This window comes from Meleagris gallopavo, chromosome 10 (genome assembly GCF_000146605.3).
Source record: "Meleagris gallopavo isolate NT-WF06-2002-E0010 breed Aviagen turkey brand Nicholas breeding stock chromosome 10, Turkey_5.1, whole genome shotgun sequence".
In the NCBI taxonomy this organism is placed as follows: Eukaryota; Metazoa; Chordata; class Aves; order Galliformes; family Phasianidae; genus Meleagris; species Meleagris gallopavo.
The window spans coordinates 12,912,501-12,933,532 of NC_015020.2; the positions used below are offsets into that span (position 1 = coordinate 12,912,501).

Below are 21,032 nucleotides of genomic sequence, written 5' to 3' on the forward strand. Positions count from 1 at the left end.
TGCCAGAAAGAGAACAAAGGTACTGAAGGAGGGCACTTAAAAGAAAAGGGACTGCATGAATTCCTCAGCTAGAAGTCAGATGGTGGAGAAATCTACCCCACAGGAGCTGCATAGGTGTGGGCATAGCATGGGTTCCCTGAGCAAGGTGCAGCACCTCAGTGCTTCTAGGGCATGCTGCATCCCTCCAAAAACGTCCTCTGAAGAACAGAGAGCGTGCCAAACGGAGAAGCACCAAGTGGTGTCTCCAGATGTAACCTGAAAATCTAACCTGTGACCTTCATTGAATGAGCGTAGCATAAACTTACCAAAATTACTCTGACCTCAGATCGTTTAGCAAAGGAGCTGCTGTAAATATGTGCCAACAAAGAGAATGGCCGTAGCAGAGTTAACCGCTGGGGATTTGGGAAACGTGTCTTTAAAAATGAGCACTGTTTGAAGGAGACAAATAGACTGGCTGTAGTGACAAACAGCATTCTCTTAAGGTCATTTTTAATGCTAAGTGCATGAAAGTCAGGAAATGCCAGAACCAGTTTGCGAGAGGCAGCGTAGCTTCTAAAATAGTGCAGCGTCTCATGCATCTTTTACAGCCTTCAGTACAAATCTGATGTGGGTGGCAGCCCTGCCTGCAGCAGGGAGCTGGAGCTCGGTGAGCTTCAAGGTCCCTTCCAACCCAAACCGTTCTGCCATTCCAGATGCCGTTCCAGAAGATGCTCTTTTTTTGTTTGCTAATACTCTGGTTGAAAAGTGATGCTCTCAGCGGGGTTGCAGGCTAACAGCTGTCTGCATTTTTTCCTTCAGGTGCCCACCGAGGGGTTGCAGGAGCCTCAGGATGCCACCAAAGGCCGCTGCCTGCGCCGCACAGTGAGCGTGCCCTCCGAGGGCCAGTTCCCAGAGTACCCACCAGATGGGGCCTCCAAGCTGGGTAAGTGAACCGCAGCAGATGGGTTTTAATTTCTAGCCACGTGCTTCCCAGGCAGCATCTCTGTGCAGCAGCCCGCGGAGGTCGGCACCTTGCAGCCAGATGCTGTCTGTGCCTGCCTGCCTGCAAAGGGGTTTGCACAGCAGGGTTAATGTCACTGAGGCTGTGCGGGGTGCTGGAGAAGCTGGGCTGCTGTGGGACACGTGGAGGCTTGTAACTGCGTGTGTGAGGGTACTGATAGTGCTGGGGCAGTGCGATAGGAATACGACTTCTGCTGGTAGCTTGAAGGTGTTTTTGCTGTGACGTAAGCTTCCCAAGTCCAGTCCAGGGTTTTTCTCCCTTCCTTATTCCAGACCATATCTGGCTGCATTAAGCGTCGCTGCAGCTCTTTCCAAGGCACTGATTAGGGGAGGCAGTAGCCACACACAAAGGTATTCTTCTTTTCATTCCCCATTTGTGCAAAAAATTGCCCAGGCATAAGCTGTGAGTTACTGATAGAAGCTGGGAGCAATCCTTCTTTAGTTCATCTCTGAAATATCAATCCTGAGAGAGAGGGAGCTCTAACAAAAACTACTGTACACCTCTAAACAGTAAACCAGCTCTGATTACATTGTTATCAGAGGTGAAGAGCAAGTAAGGTATTTTTCATTTCATAGGCTCGTGTGTTTTATGCCAAAGAATTTTATTTTCTAAGTATCATTTTCTAATGACACTCAAGTCATTAGAAGAGAAACTACTGTGAAGCTAAACATAGAATCTCACTCTTCTGAATAGTTAATTAACAGATTGCAAGTGTAGCACTTGTTTGTTCAAACTTGCTTGTAGCACTACCTAACCCTTCCTTATCTGGGGGAGGAAGATAGGGATGTTTTTTGTTTTGTTTGTTTTGTTTGACTCATGGATTAGGAGTCTGAGAAGAAAGAGGCAGGTCAGTGATTTAGGAAGGGAAATTGCAAAATACTTGGGAATGAGAGAGGTAAACATAACTCCCATTGGATTTGTTTGTGGCATTTCAAATGCAGTGCAAAATGATCATCTTGTTTTGTCTTATGAACAAATATTCATTCTTGTTTGGAAGTAAAAGCAGTATTAAGCACATTTACATTGTGCTCCAGGCAAAGTACCTGCTCCAGGTGTGTGGTGGTGGGATGGCAGGGAATCACATCTAGCACAGCTGTGATAGGCAACAAACTTTGTTTACAGCTTTGCAAGTTAGACAGAACTCTAAAATCCAGGGGATTCCAGTGCTTACTTTTTCTATACCATGTGCAAACAATATGGAGAATTTACAGGCTTCACTGAGCATCTGAATAGGTTGAAATTCAAGTGTGACATTTTAACATGTAACCTCTCAACCTTCATTTTTCTTCAGATGCTGTAGGGAATAGGTGGCTGTGCTGTTTGGGCGCGTGCATTACAGAGTATTTTGTGACTGCTTTAGATGCGTGCTGCATCTTGTAGTCTGCTATTCAGTGAATGCCTGGCAGGAATCTATTAAAAGCACAAGGGAGACCCATATCCACATCATCTTCTCCATATGAGAACATTAGCAAATGGAAACATCAACAAAGCGTGTAACTAAAGGAAGAGGACGTGCAGTGGGTGGGGAGGAAGAAAGGCATGAGCTGGAGAAAAATGCAGCGATGTCCTATCTGTGAGAAGGGATGGGAGTAAGTGGGAGGGATGGCTATGCATAATCTGATAGCAGCACCCTAAGTGAGGTTCCCTTGTCTTCACATCCTGGTTACAAGTGCCTCATTCCATGATTACGCCTTGCTAATAAAGAATGTGGGTTAGTAGGGAGAGCAGTGGGAGTAGCTTTGTGTCAAGGTGTGGAGGCAGAGGGCAGACCAGTGTGGGAAACCACTGGACATCTTTATAGAGTAAGAAGGGGATAGTGGCAGCCAGGATGTATCGCCAGTACAGATGACTACAGGGCTAAATTAGCTTTGATATGAACACCAAAACCTGGAAGCACAGCAGAGGCTGATAAAATACCTAGTAGAGAAAATGCTAAGCAGAGCTGATAAGAATATCTCGCGTGTCCTAGGAAGGCATGTGCATGACATGGCAAGAGCAAGCTGTGCATCTTATAGTGATATCAGGAACTGTTACCTGTAGATGAGTTTCTAGGGGCTGGCACTAATGCAGAGGTTAACACATAGCAATGACATTTGTTTTGTTTCTCCCCGTAAGGTTCCTGTGCCTCTCTTGCCATTAAAAAAAATAATAATAATCAGGTAAAGAATATAAAATACATCATCTGTAGCACCTTTATAAAACATGAAGAGCATCATTATCAGATCAATCGATTTTTTTTCTTTTTTTTTTTTAATGGAGCAGTTGGAACAGTGAGTGGCAGTGCTTAATTAACAGCAAATATGTGCAACATTCTTTTATAGCCATGTGCACGCATCCTTGCAGCACCATTCTTAGGAAGTGTGTGGGAGAGGAACTACCCACGTTACAGCAGAGAGGTTGAAGCAAGAGATGTGTAACTCACCAGAGGTCAACACTAAGTCAAGTGTGCCTTACCCAAGGGCTGCTGGAGTCATTCTTGCCATCTCTTTCATTGCTACCCTTGCTGCAGGGTTGGCTCAGCTGTTTGTGTGGCAGCTGCTGACCCATCACGGTTTGCAGTCCTGCATACTAAGATAGGCACCAATTTCTACATACTTCAATGCAGTAAGCTGTAATTTGTGATGGTTCAGCAGCTGCTGGAGGAGCAGCTGAGCCATCCCTTCTGTGCAGGCCACCACTGTAGTCACTCCTGCACGAGAGCCAGAGGGACGGGCACACAGATTACACACAAGATAGAAGGTGACTTGTTTCAACAGCAAAAACTTGCAAGATCATTTGAAAAACTGCAGCTCTGGAGGATGCTCACTGCCTGCTAGCATAAGAGCTTGCCCTCTGCTCGCAGGAAGCAGAGAGATTGTTTCCAGTGTTGAAACTCTTAACTCTTGTCTGGAAGGGACGTTGTACACACAGCTGTGTAATCCAGCCCTCTTAAATGTATGCCATGAAATTTTCTTGGTAAGTAATCTCTGTCATTGCAGTAATACCTATCTGAGGGTGAATAGGCACACTCTTAACTATCTCATTTTCTTGCTAGGGTTTTTGTCTTGGCAGCTCTTATTGTCAGAAGTGCTTCCATTCAGGGAAGCTAAAAATGGAGCTGTAATTTATCCCAGACTCCAGCCTGACAGCCTCTTTCCTTTTTCTTTCGAGCATTGCTTTCAGTGGGCTCATTTTTTTATATGAAGTGTGTTATGGGCCCTAGAGACCAGAACCTGAGTGTTGGAGGAAGGGTTAACTCAAAATTCAAGTGAATGCATCCGTTGTGCTTGCCACCACGTCTGATTCAGATCCTGCTTTTTTTCAACAGGTGTATGGTTTTTTGTCAGGGAGATTGCAGTCTTGAGATGCAGAGGGAGAGGATCACTGTTTATAATAGTGGATTGAAATTAACCATTCATACAGTAAAAGCATGATTCAGATTTCCACCATTCATGCTATTTAATAGAGTAGTAGCACAGTTATCGCTTCCTTACCCAAAATAGTGTGCTTCCTTCTTGCTCTGCTTCCTTCTCACCACCTGCTCATACTAAATGAGAGCTGTTAAAGAGAATACGTAGTGAAAGTTTGATTCTGGCATCTGGGCCCATCTTTGTGGCACGAGGAAGGGATTTTTTGCCTGTGTGTGTGGAAATAGCAGGAGGGGATTGCAAGTGAGGAAATGGATGTTTTTAATTATTTTAAAATTATTAGGGGGGAGTGTCATGGGGGAGAGTTTTTTGAGATTCTCTGATGCCGATGTTGATGCAAATGGATTGCAGAGGGCTAATGATGTAGAGAGCTAATGTTGATGCAAATGGATTTTCTGTTCATATTTGGAGACAGAGTCATCTGAGAAGAAAATGAAGACTTTCACTTGTTGAAGCAAGTTAACCCTGTGCTTTCTCAGTTACATCTCACGTGAAGGTTTTTGATAAAAGACTGTGAGTGCTGAATGAAAACAGGTCAAAGACAACGATGCTCTGTGCACATCCTTCTTCTGTCCTCCCCATGAGTCACCAGTGCTGAGAATTTTTGTTTTCTCTCCAGTCACTGGGTCTAAAAACATGGGAAAATACAGCTTGTACCCTCCATACGTGTTAAATGCTAGTGTGCTGGTTCTTGCCTTCACTCATCTAATTGCTGTAAACAAAATTAACTTGGAGTATAGACGAGGAGCTCTGGCATAGAGGAGCAGTGGTCTGACCGACACTTCACTTGGCAGCAACACTGATTTAAACTTTTTCCATCTCCCTACCCCGTGCCAGTGAGTAAGTTCGTCTTCCTGCACTGTGCAGTCATTTATTTCTGCAGCTATTTTTTTAATCCAAGTCACTGCCCTGCCTTGTAGATGACCGTGCCAGCATGACTTGGGGAATGGTTCTGCAAGAGCAACGTGCAGCCAAATGTGAGAGGAGAGGAGGCAGGGACTCCTTCAGCTAGTTTTGTTGCTGACGAGTGTCTGGAAACACCAGTTCAAAGTGTGTTTTTTCTGGAATTTCTTGGCTGGAGGGAGGTAGAGTTGTCACCAAGGCTGAGGATGGTCTGGGTAGGCAAGCTGTGTGTGCCTTGTAGGAGATTCTATACAGGCAGCACTGTATACCCAGTGTCTGCTCCCCTTGCATCGTGCCCTGGCTCATCTTCCAAACTTTTGGGCTGTGGATGCACCTTCATTTGTCAGAGAACCAGAAGGCTTTCAGTGCCTCAGCTCTATCTGTGTTGTTTAATAGCTGATTCCTGTCACTGCTCTGCAGCTCCTACCCTCATCCTTTCCAGCCTACTGTCAGCATCTGCTCTTCCTGCTTGAGTGTATCTGTGCCCTCCAGAGTTGCTATTCTCTGAGCATCGCTGTAGAGATTGTCTTTGCAACCAGGAACATGACAATAGAAGATCAGTTGTGCTGATTTCCTGACCTCAGCACTACTGACATACTGGGAATACTGAGGCCAGTTTCAGGCCTGCCAGCTTAAGAAGAGTGTTAAGAACCTGGAGGCAGTCCAGCATGTCAAAAATATATAGGGAGCAAGACTAGAGTGCTTTTGATGTGTTGCAATGTGCCCCACTTGGGAGATCAGCAGTAAAATGCAAATAGCTAGGAAATTGGGCACCCTGACTTAGAACCATATCATAGAGTTGTTTGATCTGAAAGGGACCATGAAAGGCCATCTGGTCCAACTCCCTGCGCTGAACAGCTCCATCAGTGCTCAGAGCCTCATCTAACCTGATTTTGACTCTCTGCAGGGACAAGGCACCCACACCTGTCTGTTCAACCTGTGCCAATGCCTCACTGCCCTGTTCATAAAAACCTTTTTCCTTATATCTAATCTACATCTCCTCTCCTTTAGTTTGAAGCAATTTCCCCTTGTCCTGTCAGAACAGACCCTGCTGAAGAGTCTGTCCCCTTCTTTCCTATGGCATGCCTTTAGACACAGACTTCCTTGATCGTATAAATGCTTTGCATGTATAGAAAGGCTTTATGTAGATATAAAAACATAGAGATATTTACATGCACATGGTAAATATAGCAGTCGCCTCCTTGCTGCACTGTGATGCACTACACGTACAGTTTTGAAATTTAGCAAAGATGAAATTTTGAGGTTCAAAAATAGCATTTAACTTCTTGATCTTTGGATTTAGGTTGAGCAGTTGATGGATTTTATCTCAGTGATCACCCTCACTGCACTTACTCAAGCTCATTTTTTCAGTATCAATTCTGCTGAGTTCAGAAAATCCTCTGATCAGGCAAACAAGGGCAGAAGCGATAAAAACGAAGCACCAATCTGTTTTGGCTCTGGATCCATGCTGCATAGCTATCAGGTGACCGGTAAGCTGTGCAGAAATGCTGCCTCGGTGCCGTTGTAAAAGGTGATTATGTCCAGAGACCTGGAGATGGAGTGAGCAACAGCAGATGGGTTCAGTCACATCTAGCTTCCTTGCTGCCTGCCACGTGCCTCTCATGGTAGTTCTGCAAGCTGCTGCTGAGCCCTCCTACGTGGGATGATTGCACCGAGAAAGCAAACAGCCCATGCTCTTCCTTCAGGTAAAAACTTGGCAGGAGAAAACAGGCGTTAGCTGAAAAGATTTCTGGGGTTATTTCAGTAACTGCCGCTTCTAAGACGTAAGGTTGTTTGCAGCTAAATCAAAGCTGAGCCTTGCTTTCTGCATATTCCAGTTGGAATGAGTACTTTGTGATGAAAGGATAAATAAGACTTATTCCGTGCGCACCATGTAATTACAGTCCTGGTGCGCAGAGGTGTGGGATGAATGCCTGAAAAGGGTGACTGCTTGGGAGGGAAGGGGGGAGACGGTCTGCTTTGGAAGAAGAGAGATTGTTTGTGACCTGGTCAATGAAAAAAATCTGCAATGCACCAAACCTTTCGTGTTCAGGAAAGATTTAAGAAATATGCAGGATTTTGAAATAATACCTTTCCTGCAACTTCTAACAAAGCTATGCTGGAAAGAGGGCTCTCTTCCATCACTCAGCCTTGCCTGTAAAGCATATCTGTTAGATAGGGAGGTTGGAGAAATGCAGTTAACAGCTCCCAGTATCTCAGCCTTACAGATTTGTGACGTGTTTTGATGAAAGAATTTTCCCCACAGCGCTGTCTGCTCTTTCACTGTGTTGCAATGTGCAAAATACCCATCTTCTGTCAACTCTCGGGATGCAGAGTAGGGACTCTGGGGGAAGGGAGTGGTTGTGGCAGGAAGATGGATACAGATGTGTTGACTTCATTTGTTTGCAGCTCTTTGGATTTGCCTGATTTGGGCTTGCATGGGCACGTTTGTATATAGGTGCACAAACATACATGAGAGAGATTCACATCCTCCTTTACATAGACCTGGGAATCCAAAGGATCAGATGTATCTTTTAAATGAGTATCCTCTGTGTTGCTGCTTTTGTTTTTTTCTCTTACCTGCAAGTCTTTTGTATCAAAATTCTACTTTGAAAGGCACCCAGCAGCTGGAAGATGACTGGGAGCAACACAGCAAGCACTGCTCTGTACTTGTGTTGTTCATCACAGCTTCCTGCTATGTTTGTGGAAGTCTCCTGTAAAATACAGCTGCCTCTGAATATTGTTAAATTATCAGAGAGCTACACAGAGAAGCACCTATTGCATGACACGTGTCCTGCTACCTTCAGCATCCACAAAAATTGGTTAGAAAACTTTGGGAAAAGCCCCAAAGTAACCTGAAATTTGGACTATGCGCAGTGCGATTCGCCTGCTTTGGAAGGATGGGAGGAATTGAGAAAGCCCTGCTTGAAATTAAAACAGACTCTGGGGATGCCTGTGTCTCAGTGACATTCCCTCTGGGTAATTGCAGTTATTTGTATACAGAAAATTGCCAAGCTGCTGTCTTTTCCTTCTTGTCTAACCCAAGCAAAACCAGAGGATTTTGTTTTGTTCTGAACGCTGCTGAAACTTTATTCCCTTGGCCGCAGATTGTCTGCGCCGAGAGCCAAGTTTCGTCATGAAGCAAATGTTATCTCTTTAGATCTTAAACCTTTTTAGAGCAGAAATTAACAGGGGTATGAACACACAGTCTGAACTCTCTCGTATGGCCACGTGCTCCGCTAGGGTTTTTTCTTGGAAACGTTGTTCTGCATCTTCTGCTGCTTCCAGCCTTCTCAACAAATTGCTTTAGAAGACTTGAAGGTTTTGTTATGTGAGCATATATATATATATATGTTAGCTCTTGGGCCATTTGGCAGATGTGTTGCCTATGTTCTAATTCAACCCCAGTTCAGTAGAAAGGAAGCTATCGTTTTCCTTAGCTTTCACATCTAATAAAAAAAAAAGAAAAAAGAAAAAGGTATTTATGAAATTCTTTAGGGAAATCTACCTTAAGTCGTGCATGAACTTCCCGAATGCATTGTTAAATGTTGTAGGCTTTCTTTTATAGCTGTTTGATCTTGTGGCAAAAAGTAATTACACTCCACCCAACCGTGTATATGCTGCTTTTTTCCTTCAGTAACAACCAACTTAACACTTAATGGAAAATTAACCTATCTTCTACAGCCTGAATTTCGTTATCTGAAGGCTTCTCTGCAGTTAATTTGAACGTTGAGCTAAATTAAAAAAAAAGAAGAGGTTGATGTAATTAAATCTGTTTCAGACTCCTAGTTCCAGTACTTGTTGCTGACCGGTTTATTGCTTTAGCATGAACTGATAGATGCCAATGCAAATATTTATGATACCAGATTAAGTGCATCTCGCTTCAAGTTGGTATGAAATTAAATATACTAAATTCTCTCCGCTGCACACATGTGTGCACGCTCCCGTCTCCCTGCTTTGCTACCAATCAGTGAATGGGTTCGATTTCATGCAGTGAAATCGTGCATATGTTCACGTTCATATTGTTCTTATAGGATCATAGAGTGGTTTGGGTTGGAAGGGATCTTCAAGATGATCTAGTTCCAACCCCCTGCTATAGGTTTGGGACTCCTCTCACTAGACCAGGTTGTTCACAGGTTTCAGTAAGTGTGCTCGGCAGACTATTAAAAGCATCATGTTTTTTATCTTAATGAGTCTTGGAACATGGGACTGCCACTTGAGTTTTATTTCCCATGGTCGTGTGTTGTTTCTGGGAAGCCTGAACCTGTCTTTCCTTTTCCTGTACCTCCCCCTCTTCTCAGCATGTGCTCTGTACACAGCTGTATTTTGGAGATTGTCGTGACAAACCAAAATGGACAGGTAGTGTTGGCTGGAAATGCACCATAGTAATCAATGAGCTGTCCTGCATCTTCTCTCTGGTGTGCTAAAAACTGAATCCTTATATTTTTGTTTTGCTCTGCTTTATGAAGGTAAGGATTGCTGTTGTGGCCCATGGCAGGTCTCCTTCTGTGCTTCTGATCCATTTAGGAGATTTTCTTCCAAATAATTAGTTCTGGCTGGGAATGCAGAACTTGGCTAAGAAAGCTACAGTGAGGCAAGAAATCTATTGTCAGTTATACATAGGTTGCTCCAGAAGTAATGCCTCCAATTTCTTTCCATGGAAGCTACTACAGATACAGATGACCCTCTGTCATCATCTGTCTCACAGCAACAAAAAGGAATGGAATATTGGTGGGAAGGTTCAGCCTCTACCACCATCCCACCAACGTCCTCCTCCTCCATCGCAAGCCAACAATAAAATTACTTTTGAGGCAGCCCTTGTATATTGAGTTTTTCCATGTAGGGCCTCAGGAGATTTGTTTTCCATCAGGCAGTAATTGTACTTACTTACATAGCACTTTATATCTTGAAAATGGCCTATGAAGATGAGCTAATTAATCTGCACAGTGCCTCTGGGAAGCATGCAAGTCAAGCTTTTAAAAAATAAATTAAAAAAGCAAATTTTATAGCGCTTCCTGTGCCATCCTGTGATATTTACACTTCAGTGGGGCAGTGACATATCTCCTGTGGGCAAACTGCTATTATAGCTACACCAAAAAAAAAGTGCATAATACGTATGGTGGCTTAGTTATTAAATGAGACTTATTCAGGTGTATACTGGATATTTTACTAACCTGCTGCTCCTTTTGTAATTGAGTGCTCTACCATAGCAGAAGAAGAAAAGAATTAGAACTGTGATTTTATCTTCAAAAGAGACAAAAATGTTTCAGCAGCATGACAGAGGGATAATTCACTTAAAAGAAAAAAATAATAAAGCCACAAAGGAAAAGTGGGCTGTTGAACTCTACTGGAGTTCATCATCAGCTCTTCTAGCAGGCACCTCTGTGTCGCAGGCAAATCCCCGATTCCCTGAAGAAGCCCTGGAGATGGAGAGGACTGTAAGTTCTAGTGGTGATTAGTGCCCATTAAGATTCAACTCGGTGTCCAGTAAGTGCTTCTGGCTACAAGCTAATAATTCCTGATGTATGGTTGAGATTGCTTTATCTTGTGTATTATCCAGCAAAGAACTGATGCTTTCTTTTTCTGTTGTGTTTTTGTTTTGTTTTCACGAGTTTTCTTTGTCTTTCCATTTCAACTGCAGTGGTTTGCTTGACTAGCAACCTCTTCTTTGCCAAGAGAGCTACATGTTGTTTTGGTAAGGGTCTGACCAGTGAGATCACTGAAGAACTGAGTCACTGAGCTCCTCTTCACAGATGGACTTTCCCCACTTTTTGTTGGTGTATAGCAAGAAAGTCTATAGCAGCGATCACCAACTTTGCTGACCCCAGGGTATCAGCATGATGCAAGTAATGAGTGCTTTCCTTTTTCAGCCAACTTCATTACCCACTGACTGTGGCAGGCACTGGAGAGGACTTCCCATGGGCTGAGTGGTGGGAGTTGCCAGTCTAAAGGCTGGGAAAACCCAAAGGAAGCATCTAGAGGCTGGTCTGTAGGGGCTCACCATTGAGTTAGTGCTCTGGTCTTCCTTGGACCATGAGGGTGAGGCATTAACCATTCTGCCCAGGACTGGGTGGGAAGGACTGCAGTGATGCTTTCTGTTAGGTTGTAAAGACTGTGAGTTTTGGAAGAGGTGTTGTATTCCTTGCATTGCTTATGTAGGGCGTGGTGGGCTGACCTAGGCACCCAGCTACTCAACAAGACAAGGAGAAAATAAGATTGAGAATCTGGAGTGACAAGATGAAGGTTGCAGTCTTCTGGAAGTAACGTCTAGTCCTAGACTTCCAAAATTGCATTTCAAATACCTGAAACTGAGTAATTTCTGGAGTACTTCAAAGTATTAGTTAGTAGCTTTGGGTTTTTTCCTTTTTTTTTTTCCCCATGAAAGCGTTAGAACCCTTTGAAGAGTCACACAGACCCAACTGCAGCATACCAGCCCTTAATTTTTCCATCTCTTCTATCATGCTTTGTGGTATACACGAATTGTCTGATGTTGCTCCACCCTCAGCAGAGATGCTTTTCTGTGGTGCTGTGAATGTAGTTGGTAAAAAAAAAAAAAAAAAAAAAAAAAAAAAACGCTGTGGAATGACATGTTCTATATAATTACTGCAGTATTTGTTGGGTTTTTTTGGTGAGGGAGAGGAGATTGCAATCGTTCACAAGCGGTTACTGGTTTTTGCCTGAATCTCAATCAGCTGAGGTCATGAGACTGTTTTGCCCTCCCAGTTCCAGCAACTGGACATTTCTAAGCAGCTGGTCAAACGGATCTGACTGTTTATGTTGCTGTACTGCTGTCACTGACAGGTTTGGGAGGTCCTTTTTTGGTTTCCTTTGGATTTTGAGTTGCAGTTCCATTCTAGTGCTTATCTTTACGCTACGGTTCAGCAGTTTGTTTTAGAGAGCAAGGGAGCAATTAGTTTCTATTCTTTAGTTAGCAGTCAGAGTTGTTTAAGTAGGCCTTCAGAAGTCTCTTTTTCAAGGTCTGTGCTGTGCCCTACATGCAGATTTCTCACGTGAGCTTTGGCTAAGGGTAGCGTGACCGACGGTGCTGTTTCTTCCAGGGAATGGCTGCAACAACGACGTTCCCTAAGGAAGTACCCAGGTGGGTGGCACTGGAGGAGAAGGAGCACTGAATGCCACGATACAAAGTTGGAGTAAAGCAGTTCAAATCGCTCTCCTGCCTGCACCCAGCACACTGAAAGCTGCTGGTCTCGGCTCTTCACAAGCAGTTTTAGCCAGTTCAGCAACAGGCTGGGCAGCTTTGCATTCCTCCTGCATGCGTGCTTGCCTGCTCCGGTCCCCGCCTGGCAGGTGGGATCTGCTGGGAATCCAGCCCTGGGCTTTTACACTGATCCCACTTGACACACTGCTCTCAGCAGGGGTTTTTCAATGTAGGCGACATTATGACGGCGGCAGTGAGCAAAATGTCCAAGTTTCTGCTTCTGCATCTTTAAGAGCAGCTTTTGTGTTTTTCTCAGGAGCAACATTACACCTGGAAGTTCAGCTCTTGGCCCTCGTAAAATAAACAAGGAAAGAGCTCTGAAAAAGCTTAACCATTTCCAGCTTAACCAACAGACTCAACCAGAGTCGTAAATCACAGTAGGAATTAGCAGAAACAACAACAACAAAGGCAGCTCAGGATGCAGAGAAAAGAAAAGTTTGTCGTCTTTCTTTTTTCAGTGCATCTCGGGGCTTTGTTAGTACTGCATACTTCTGGCTGTAGAATGGTTGAAGTGGGGCAGTGTCTGCAAGCAAAGTTGGGGTTTGGTGAGGCACATTTGGAGTCACAGCTACTCGTTCAGCTGACAAAGCCGTGTTTTCATCTTGACTTCTTGCAGTCGGGAACGGCTTTCAATGCTACCAGCCTCTTAAGTTTCCCTGCTGCTGCTTTTAGACTTGGAGTCAGCTGCTCCAAACCCCTGAGTTTTCTCAGCATCGGGCGTGTTTTTGCTTCAGAGCCGTCTCCTCCTGCCCACACCCCCTCCCACTCCACCCCAAGTGCTGGCGCTGGCTCTGGCTCCCCCAGCCACCCCCGGGACAGGGAAAATGAAGCGTCTCCCCATCCCGTGGCTGCGTGCGAGGGGAGGCGAGCCACCAAGGGCAGCTATTGTTGCACCAGAGCCAAGGAGCTGAATAGAACTGCTCGTGCTCCACGGGCTTCAGCTCTGGCTTTTCTGCATTCCAAACCGTCTGCGGCAGAGAAAACAGAGCAGGAGGGAAGCATGCAGAGGCTGTGCTGACTTTCTGCTTGGTGCGGTGGTGGGACCATGGTGGAGGGAGGAGGATTGCGGCGGAATGCAGCTCGCAGGTGAGATCCTTGCTGACATCACCGTGCAGATGGGGACGGGGCTGCTGCAGCTGTCCAGTCAGGCAGGATGGGGCACATAGGTGTTGTGCTGGAAGTTTGAAGTGACTAGCTTGAATGTAACTAGAAACTTCAAGGGTTCTGAGCTTTTCCTCGCTGCTTATCTGTATCCACCTTTTCCATTTCAGTTTCATACATAGTGTTTTTTGAAGGCATATCTGCATGCGTTTAAGTAGTTGACAGGGAGAAAATGGATTACTGGTACTTCTCTGCTGGCTGGCGTGGAATTGAGATGTGTTAGTATTCAACCCTCACACAGACGAGAAGGAAGTTTGTGTGGTGGCTTCCAAAGTTCAGAACGTGGCTTACTGCTCCTTACGTTGTTGGGTTGACTGTCTCTCCCTCTCCCTGAAAGGCTTTCCTTACCTCCCGTACATCACTACATGCATGCAGTTGTATGATGTCAGGTCTCTGGATGAGGCCAGACATCCTTCTTGATGGGCAGCTGTGGGAAGATCTCTCAGGGTTTACCTGCTGCTGGCACTGTGTGATGTCTCCAGCATGTGATATTGCCAACCTTGTTTCCTGTCCTCCAGTGAGCACTGGGAAATCAAAGCAGTTCAAGCAATCCTACAGGCTGCTCATAAATACAAGAGGATTTGTTTTCTGTACAGTAGTGCTGTGTGCTTTTCTAACAGTCTTTGTCTTAAGATGTTAAATTATAGCAAGCTGGAAAGCACTTTATTTTTATGCCTTTGGATCTAGTTAAGATATTTTTCAGAGACTGCATAAGCAGTAAGTGATACCTACCAAAACCAAGAATGGAAACTTCACAGTTAATTTTTTTCTGCCTTGGAAACAGCTTTTAATAGGTACTGATTATGAAGTCCTTCCTTTCCTTCTCTCCTGTAGACCAGGGAGAATACTAATTTGCTGACTCGGAGGGACTGTTTTTGTTAGCCTGAGCCAATGAAGTTGTGCAGCAGCTGCTTTTGAATTACATGATCAGAAAATGAAAACCTTCTGCGTTAGCCTTTTTGGGGCAAACGCGTTTCTTCCCAAATCGAGCTTTCAGCAAACTTTAGAAGGACTCATGGCAACGCAGTCCTGGGCCCTTTCGGGTTTAATTTAGGTGATCCCAGGCTGGTTGCCAGGATGTACCCTTTAGAGTTTTCAATCTTTGGCTCAGGGCAGCCTGGTCTGGTGGTTGGCCACCCTGCCCACAGCAGATGGGGTGGAAACTAGATGATGTCCTTTTCAACTGGGCCACTCTGTGATGATTCTATGATATGGAATTGAAATTACTGGCGATCTCTTGAAGGCAGATGTGAGTAGGAGCGCTTCAGATTCTTCGTGTTGTGCCTGGTTTTATGTGGTACTCTGAGGGTGCTCTTGCACTGTCTGTCTCTAAAATGTGGGAGGGGGAAAGATGCGTAATTCTGATGAATGCTTAAGGTGACTTCTTTCAGAGAGATCTGTCATGGCTCTTTAGAGTCCATGGGAACAAACCAGCTTCATTTGTAGGTAGGTGGGAGGAAGGGGCATTCTGGTACATCGAGGCTTGACCTGCTGTAGAGTACATAAGTCAGAAAATTATGTGATGCAGGAGAATACAGTGAGCGGATGGTGTTAGTAAATGGTTTGTTGGCATCAAGAGACGGATCCATTTTCTAGCCTGTAGAGGTAGGTACCTTTTCAAAGCTTTAATTCTCCACAAAGGGAATACTTCCTTTTATCTTTTATCCAGATTTCCTGACTAATTGGTATCAAGCAGCACAAATGTTTTTTAGGAGAGCTAATAATGGTGGGATTTGAAGATGGGCCAATGGCAGAACGGAGACCTAATGATCCCATTCCACTTAATTTTCTATGTATTTGAGTGAGAGAGAAGGAGATCTGCACAAGTAATCAGCAAGCAGACAATGCAACTATAGTTTCTGCATACAGTATCAGCAATATCGTTTCCAAAAGTTAAATGTTCAGCGGACTTCCAATATATGAATTTAATGGGAAATGGTGCTGGAATTGTCATGGTAAACCCAGCTGTAAAATCCGGGTTGTGGACTTCTGTAATAGCTGATTATCTGAGCAGATAATGGCATTTACAAATAGCTGTGTCGAGCCTACATAGAGTTTCCTTACATAGCTGAACAGTGCTGCTCCTTACGCAGTGGATCTATTGTTATGCCACACAACATTGCATTTTTCTCCTCCTGCACCTGCAGCGAGCTCAGCAGGGTCTGAGGAGGGCAATGTTTGACGTGGATGCCTGCCAGAGAAGTGAAACAGCTCCATGGTGCATTTGCCTGGAGTAGACCTCTGGGCACCCTTCAAGTGTTGCCAACCACGGGCGTTCCAGTCTGGCATAGGAAAGAGGAGATTGAAGATACTCTTGTGTTCGTTTTCCTGCTGGTTCTGATCCGTTTTAGAGTATGCTTCAGTCAGATTTTCAGCTCGGTTGCACTCTGTCTGTGAAGACTAGGTCCTTTTTCTAGAGTGGAGGCTGTAATTGTCTACCCACTTGCTTGATTCCAGGAATAATTGGCTGCAGGAATAATGCCAAATGCTGCAAAATACAGCATGATTCCAGTGCCAGCGTTTTACAGCATTCATGTTCCCAAAGCCGTGCCCTGTTAAGTCATGAGGTCACTCTGAAAAGTCAGATGCATTCTCTAGGGAAAGCTTTTGTTAGGGTGTTCAAGAAGACTCTTTAAGGTACAGTCAGCTGGAAATTAAGCCTGTGTCCATAAGATGGAGGACTTGGTGTTGGTACATCCTCATAAAAAATTTGCTAATCTGTACTGTCTCTTGTTGTGTTCCCTTCTTTCGCCACTAAATTTGGTCCCTAATTTGGAAACAGATTAAGGATTACAATCAAACTCCATGTACTGCCTTTCTTATGCTTATCTTTAATGTTTGGAAAGACCTTAGGCTTTGGCACTTGCGTTATTTTGATGCTTGCATAGAGATTAAGACAGTATTCTTATAAACACAGGTGGAACTGAGTTCCACCAAGAGGGAGGGAGGCTGTGTGATTCATAGGCAGGGTAGGAAGCCATATAGCTGGCCATAACCACTCATTCTCCAGAATGCTCCAGCTTCTTTGCTGCATACCTGGTAAGTGCAACTGCATGCTTTCAGGCTACTGGACACTGACAATTTCTGGCTGGTGGTTTTCTGTCTTGTTTCCTGGTGCTGGAGGTGCAGCTTGCTGTGAATTAGACTTTTTTTTTCTGTCTGTGCCAATCAAGAAGAGTTCACCTCCCACCTGACAATGTTGGTAAGACTGTGGTTTCTCACCATACAAAAGGAGCAAGCGGTGACCTCAGGGTGGAGTAGAGTTCCCTATTGGCACAGCAACCTCAACCCTGCTCTGCAAGAATCACTGGTATTTCGTTTGTTCTGAAAACAAGCAAGTTGAACTTCTTGTGGGAGTGCTACACAGAGCTAGCATTACCATGCACTAAAGCTTGCAGGAAGAGGGGAAGCAATCTGCAAGCCATTGGGGTGGTGTGGCAATTCCTGCATGATCCCAGCAGGAGTTGAAAAAGTTGTATGGTCAGGTGGGGATCGTGTATTGGCTTTTTGTTTGTTGGAGATGCCCTACAGTGAGTTTGTAATCTTGGTGAGAAAAAGGTCTCCTAGCTGTTTCCCTGCTCTTGTTGAAGTCTGCCCAAGCAGTAGGTCAGCAAGTAAGAGTGCAGAGCAGCACGAATGAAGCTAGTATTCCAACAAAACTGCCTGCATTATTGTCACTCGCGTTTGTTTCTGAATTTGGGCAAAATAAGCACTCAAAGCATTTGGCCTGCACAGTGAGCAAGAAAAGTTGTTTTCATTTTCCATCCATGACTGCTGCATTGGTGGGGAAGTGCTTTGCTATCCAGACAGCAGCCCAGGGGGCAGTTTACTGCAAGGCTTCCTTTTTCCTGCCTCCTTGTCTCCACTTCGAGATGCTGACTTCCTACAAATTGTCAAAAACAGGAGACAAGACAGGGAGAAGTGGGTGCTTCAGCTCATGGTCTGCCTGCCGTGTGTTTTCCTTGGCAGTTATTCTTTTTAGATTATTTCCTCCTCCTTTGCAATACCTGCTAGTCATGGAAGTACAGCCAGCAGAGCTACAGCTGAGTCTTCATTGCTTGGGAAGGTTGATTTTTCTTAGACAACCACAGAGATGCAAGTCTGATGGACATAAGGAAGGAAGAAGCCATGCTGTTGGAGGTTTTTTTTAATTTGCCTGTTTGTTTGCTTTCACAGCAAGTATTTGTAGTTGTTTTTACCTTTCTCCAATACAGAGAAGTGCTGTAATGCAGTGGCAATTACAGTTCTCCTGGTATCAGGGTTCAAAAACTACTCCCCATCTCTCTTTCATGCTGCTTTAAAAATGGAAGCTCTCAAGTGTTTGGGCTGGATCTTCAGGTTTGTGAAGCAGGGGATATTACTGGTCTCAGTGGATGAGGATCAAGCCGTACTTCTTGATCTCTTACTTCTTGATCTCTTTCTTGTTGTCATCCATTCCTGACCATTTGGTATCTCTTGGGTGTGTTTCTTCTTAATTTTTCTTTCAGTCTTAAAGTGCTAAATGTTTCTAGCTAATACGCTAGCTCAGAAATCCCCATCTGAAGTGCCTAAAACTCAATCCATTTCAAGCTGCCATTTGTACAACATTGCTGAGCAATATTGCTTCCATATCGATCTTTGGCAAATCTGGAAACATGTATTTTGGTGGGGGGTCTTTTATTAATTTTTCAGTATATTTGTTCTTTTGTTTGTTTGTTTGTTCCATGTTATCGAAACATTTTGAGTCTGTTCTTCCTTTTGAACACCCACTTTTCTGGTCGGAGAGAGAGAATATTTGAAGGTGTTCTTTGTAAACACATTCTTGGGAAAAAAAAATCATCACTTGAAGACCAGCAACAGATACTATGTAATCTTTACACAATGTATGTTAAGTATACAGCTGGATGTATTCATACTTTAATAGAAGTCTTTGGTTTACATAAGACATGTGGTCACAGTTTGGAAAAGCACTATGGAGTGCATGACTTTGTAAATAATGTCTTCACCCTAATTTGGGATTAAATTAGCTTAATGCTTTTAGAGTAGTCATTAATAGATGCTTACAAACTACCGTAGTACTAGCAGTATAACTTAGCTAAATCCCTTGGCTATACTGAAACTACCTAACTTGGACTGGGGACAAAAATGTAATTAAGTTGGGATGGAAAGGCAAGTGGAGGGGAGGAACAGCTCACAGCCCCACAGTTGCCTCATCAGTGAAGTTCTGAAAATGCAGCAGTCTCCCTAGCAGAGAGAGCTGTGTCAGAACTCCTGATTGCTGCTTCTTGGGTGGCTGTTTTCTAACAAAGGCAGAGCGCTTTTCCATGGCAAAGAGGGCAAAGGATGCTTTGACTTAGCGTGGCAAAGCTTCCGTGTTGCTCGGTCTGACTTTGGGAACTGGCTTCTTCGGTTGATATGCCCAACAAGCAAAATCACAATAATTTGCTTAGCCTTCAATTACTGTTATTATTTAATTTAACCGTTGTTATTTTGTTTAAGATCATTTGAGGCTGTGTGATGGTTCCTTCAGTGCCTGCTGTCTCAGCTCTAGGTAGATCCAAGTTTCTTCTCTTACCTAGTGCTAGACATCCTGGTGACGTGGCTGTGAGAATGGATCTCACTCACTCAGCTTTGATTAATGGTTTGTCTCCTGTTCTTCCTACTACTCTCAAGCATCCTCTTGTTAAGATGTGCCTTAAAAGCAGTTTACAGTTCAGCTCCTTAGCAGGTAGCTTTATAGGGGTAGGGACTGCTGCTCAGTTGCTATAAAGACGAGATGTGAGCAGCCAGGGGTGGTTTGCCTGGGGGTGGCTACCTGGGCATGGAAGAGCTTGATAGAGGCTAGGACCTCACCGTTCTATTTAAATTTTCATTTTGGTTGCTGACCTGCTTGCCTCCAACCCCCTCTCAAAATTAAGTGTGGAAATAGCTTCGTGACATTATTTAAAATGTCACTTACACAAGAGAGCTCTTGCCTGTGTTATTACGTGCTAGAGAACTTCAAGGTTTGTTGTGCTGCTCACCTTCATTTTTTGCCTTCCCGTCCCCGTTTATCCTCACAGGCTGTCAGTGGGCCCAGCTCCTGCTGCCCCTCTGTTCCCTACTGCTCCAGCAGGTAGCATTTGGGAAGTCCTGCTACCCCTGAGCTCCCACGGGGTTAATGTCTGTGAGCTCAGCTGGGTTTTGAAGAATGTACTCTGGAACACAACATCGTATTTTACCAGTGTAAACATCAGCACGGTGGCACGTAGAGGTTGTCATCTTCAGCTTGTTGTGAGTGCTGAGAATCCCTGGTTGTGCTAAAATCACATCATTAAGCAATCTGAATGATTAAAGAGTAGATGGTAACGTGCACGTGTGGGCTTGCATGCTTTGCTTTCAGCAGCAGAAGAGGCTGGCTCGGAGACCTGGGTGCCCATCACTCCTACAGAAGGGGCCTCCTGGTTGCTCTGCCCTGCTCCAGTGGGGCTCGCCTGCACAGTGAATCTGCTCAGCTGCTCGTAGCTTGTCGTGGTGGTACAGCCTGCTTTGCTTATGTGGCTTAAGCTGGAAAGTTGTCTGTGTCACAGAATAGTTATGCGTCCTTCCATGGGGATTCCATAACGCAAAATGGATTGCTCGCCCTTATCTGTCCACATTGCTCTTGAACCAGATTACAGCGTGCGTAGAGGCTGTTAAGTTGTACTACTGCTTCTCCAAACAATATGATATTCCTTACAGATAGGCTTTTAGAATGATTTAATGCAGAAAACAGCACCTTTTGTGTCTAGAACTGACGTTTTTAGGTACCTGGGAAGGTTGCTTTAAAGCTGGCTCGCTTGTGCTGTCCTGTGGCATTGAGTAGGATTGAGAAGTTATTACTGCTTGGCATTTTTGTGGGGAAAATGACAGAAATAACTTCTAAAGGACAAATGCAGAGGTGAGCCTTGTTGTTTGGTACGTATGACATTGATCCGGGAGTTGGAAAAGCGGATGTTTATTGCATCTTGTGGTTTAACAAGCGCTGCAGCCTCAGGCAAGCTTTTATACATCTCCACCTGCCCGCTTTTGGGGAAAAGAGCATTAATATTGCCTCTCCCTGCCCACCGTGCTCCCAAGCTGAAGGGAGAACTTCGTTTTTCAAGTGCATAAGCAGCCTGTCTTCCTTCCCTCCTGAACTGCCTGCATAAGATTTCAATAAGAATGACTTGGGTGTGCGTTCTCTAATGTATATTGCTGTGAAGAAATCACCAACTGACTATAGCAATATCCATCAATCAGCCCATCAGTCTGTCCCTAGTGCAAGCAAGATCCATTTTTCCTTTCCTTATAAGTGCCTCCTGCAGAGAGCATTAATACATGATGATTTATAACACCACTGCTA

At 44.4% G+C, this 21,032-nt stretch overlaps 1 protein-coding gene across 2 annotated transcripts in view; it reads left to right on the forward strand.

Annotated features, from left to right (window-relative positions):
- Nucleotides 1–21,032, forward strand: part of LOC104912353 — a 60,590-nt gene that overhangs the window by 26,866 nt on the left and 12,692 nt on the right. For both annotated transcript variants that reach the window (XR_004160782.1, XM_010715798.3), the window contains exon 3: nt 799–922. Coding sequence is in view for 1 of the 2 variants with exons in the window: in XM_010715798.3 (XP_010714100.1) it covers nt 799–922 (124 nt within the window). In the remaining variant the exon portion in view is untranslated. The remainder of the gene's footprint in view (nt 1–798; nt 923–21,032) is intronic.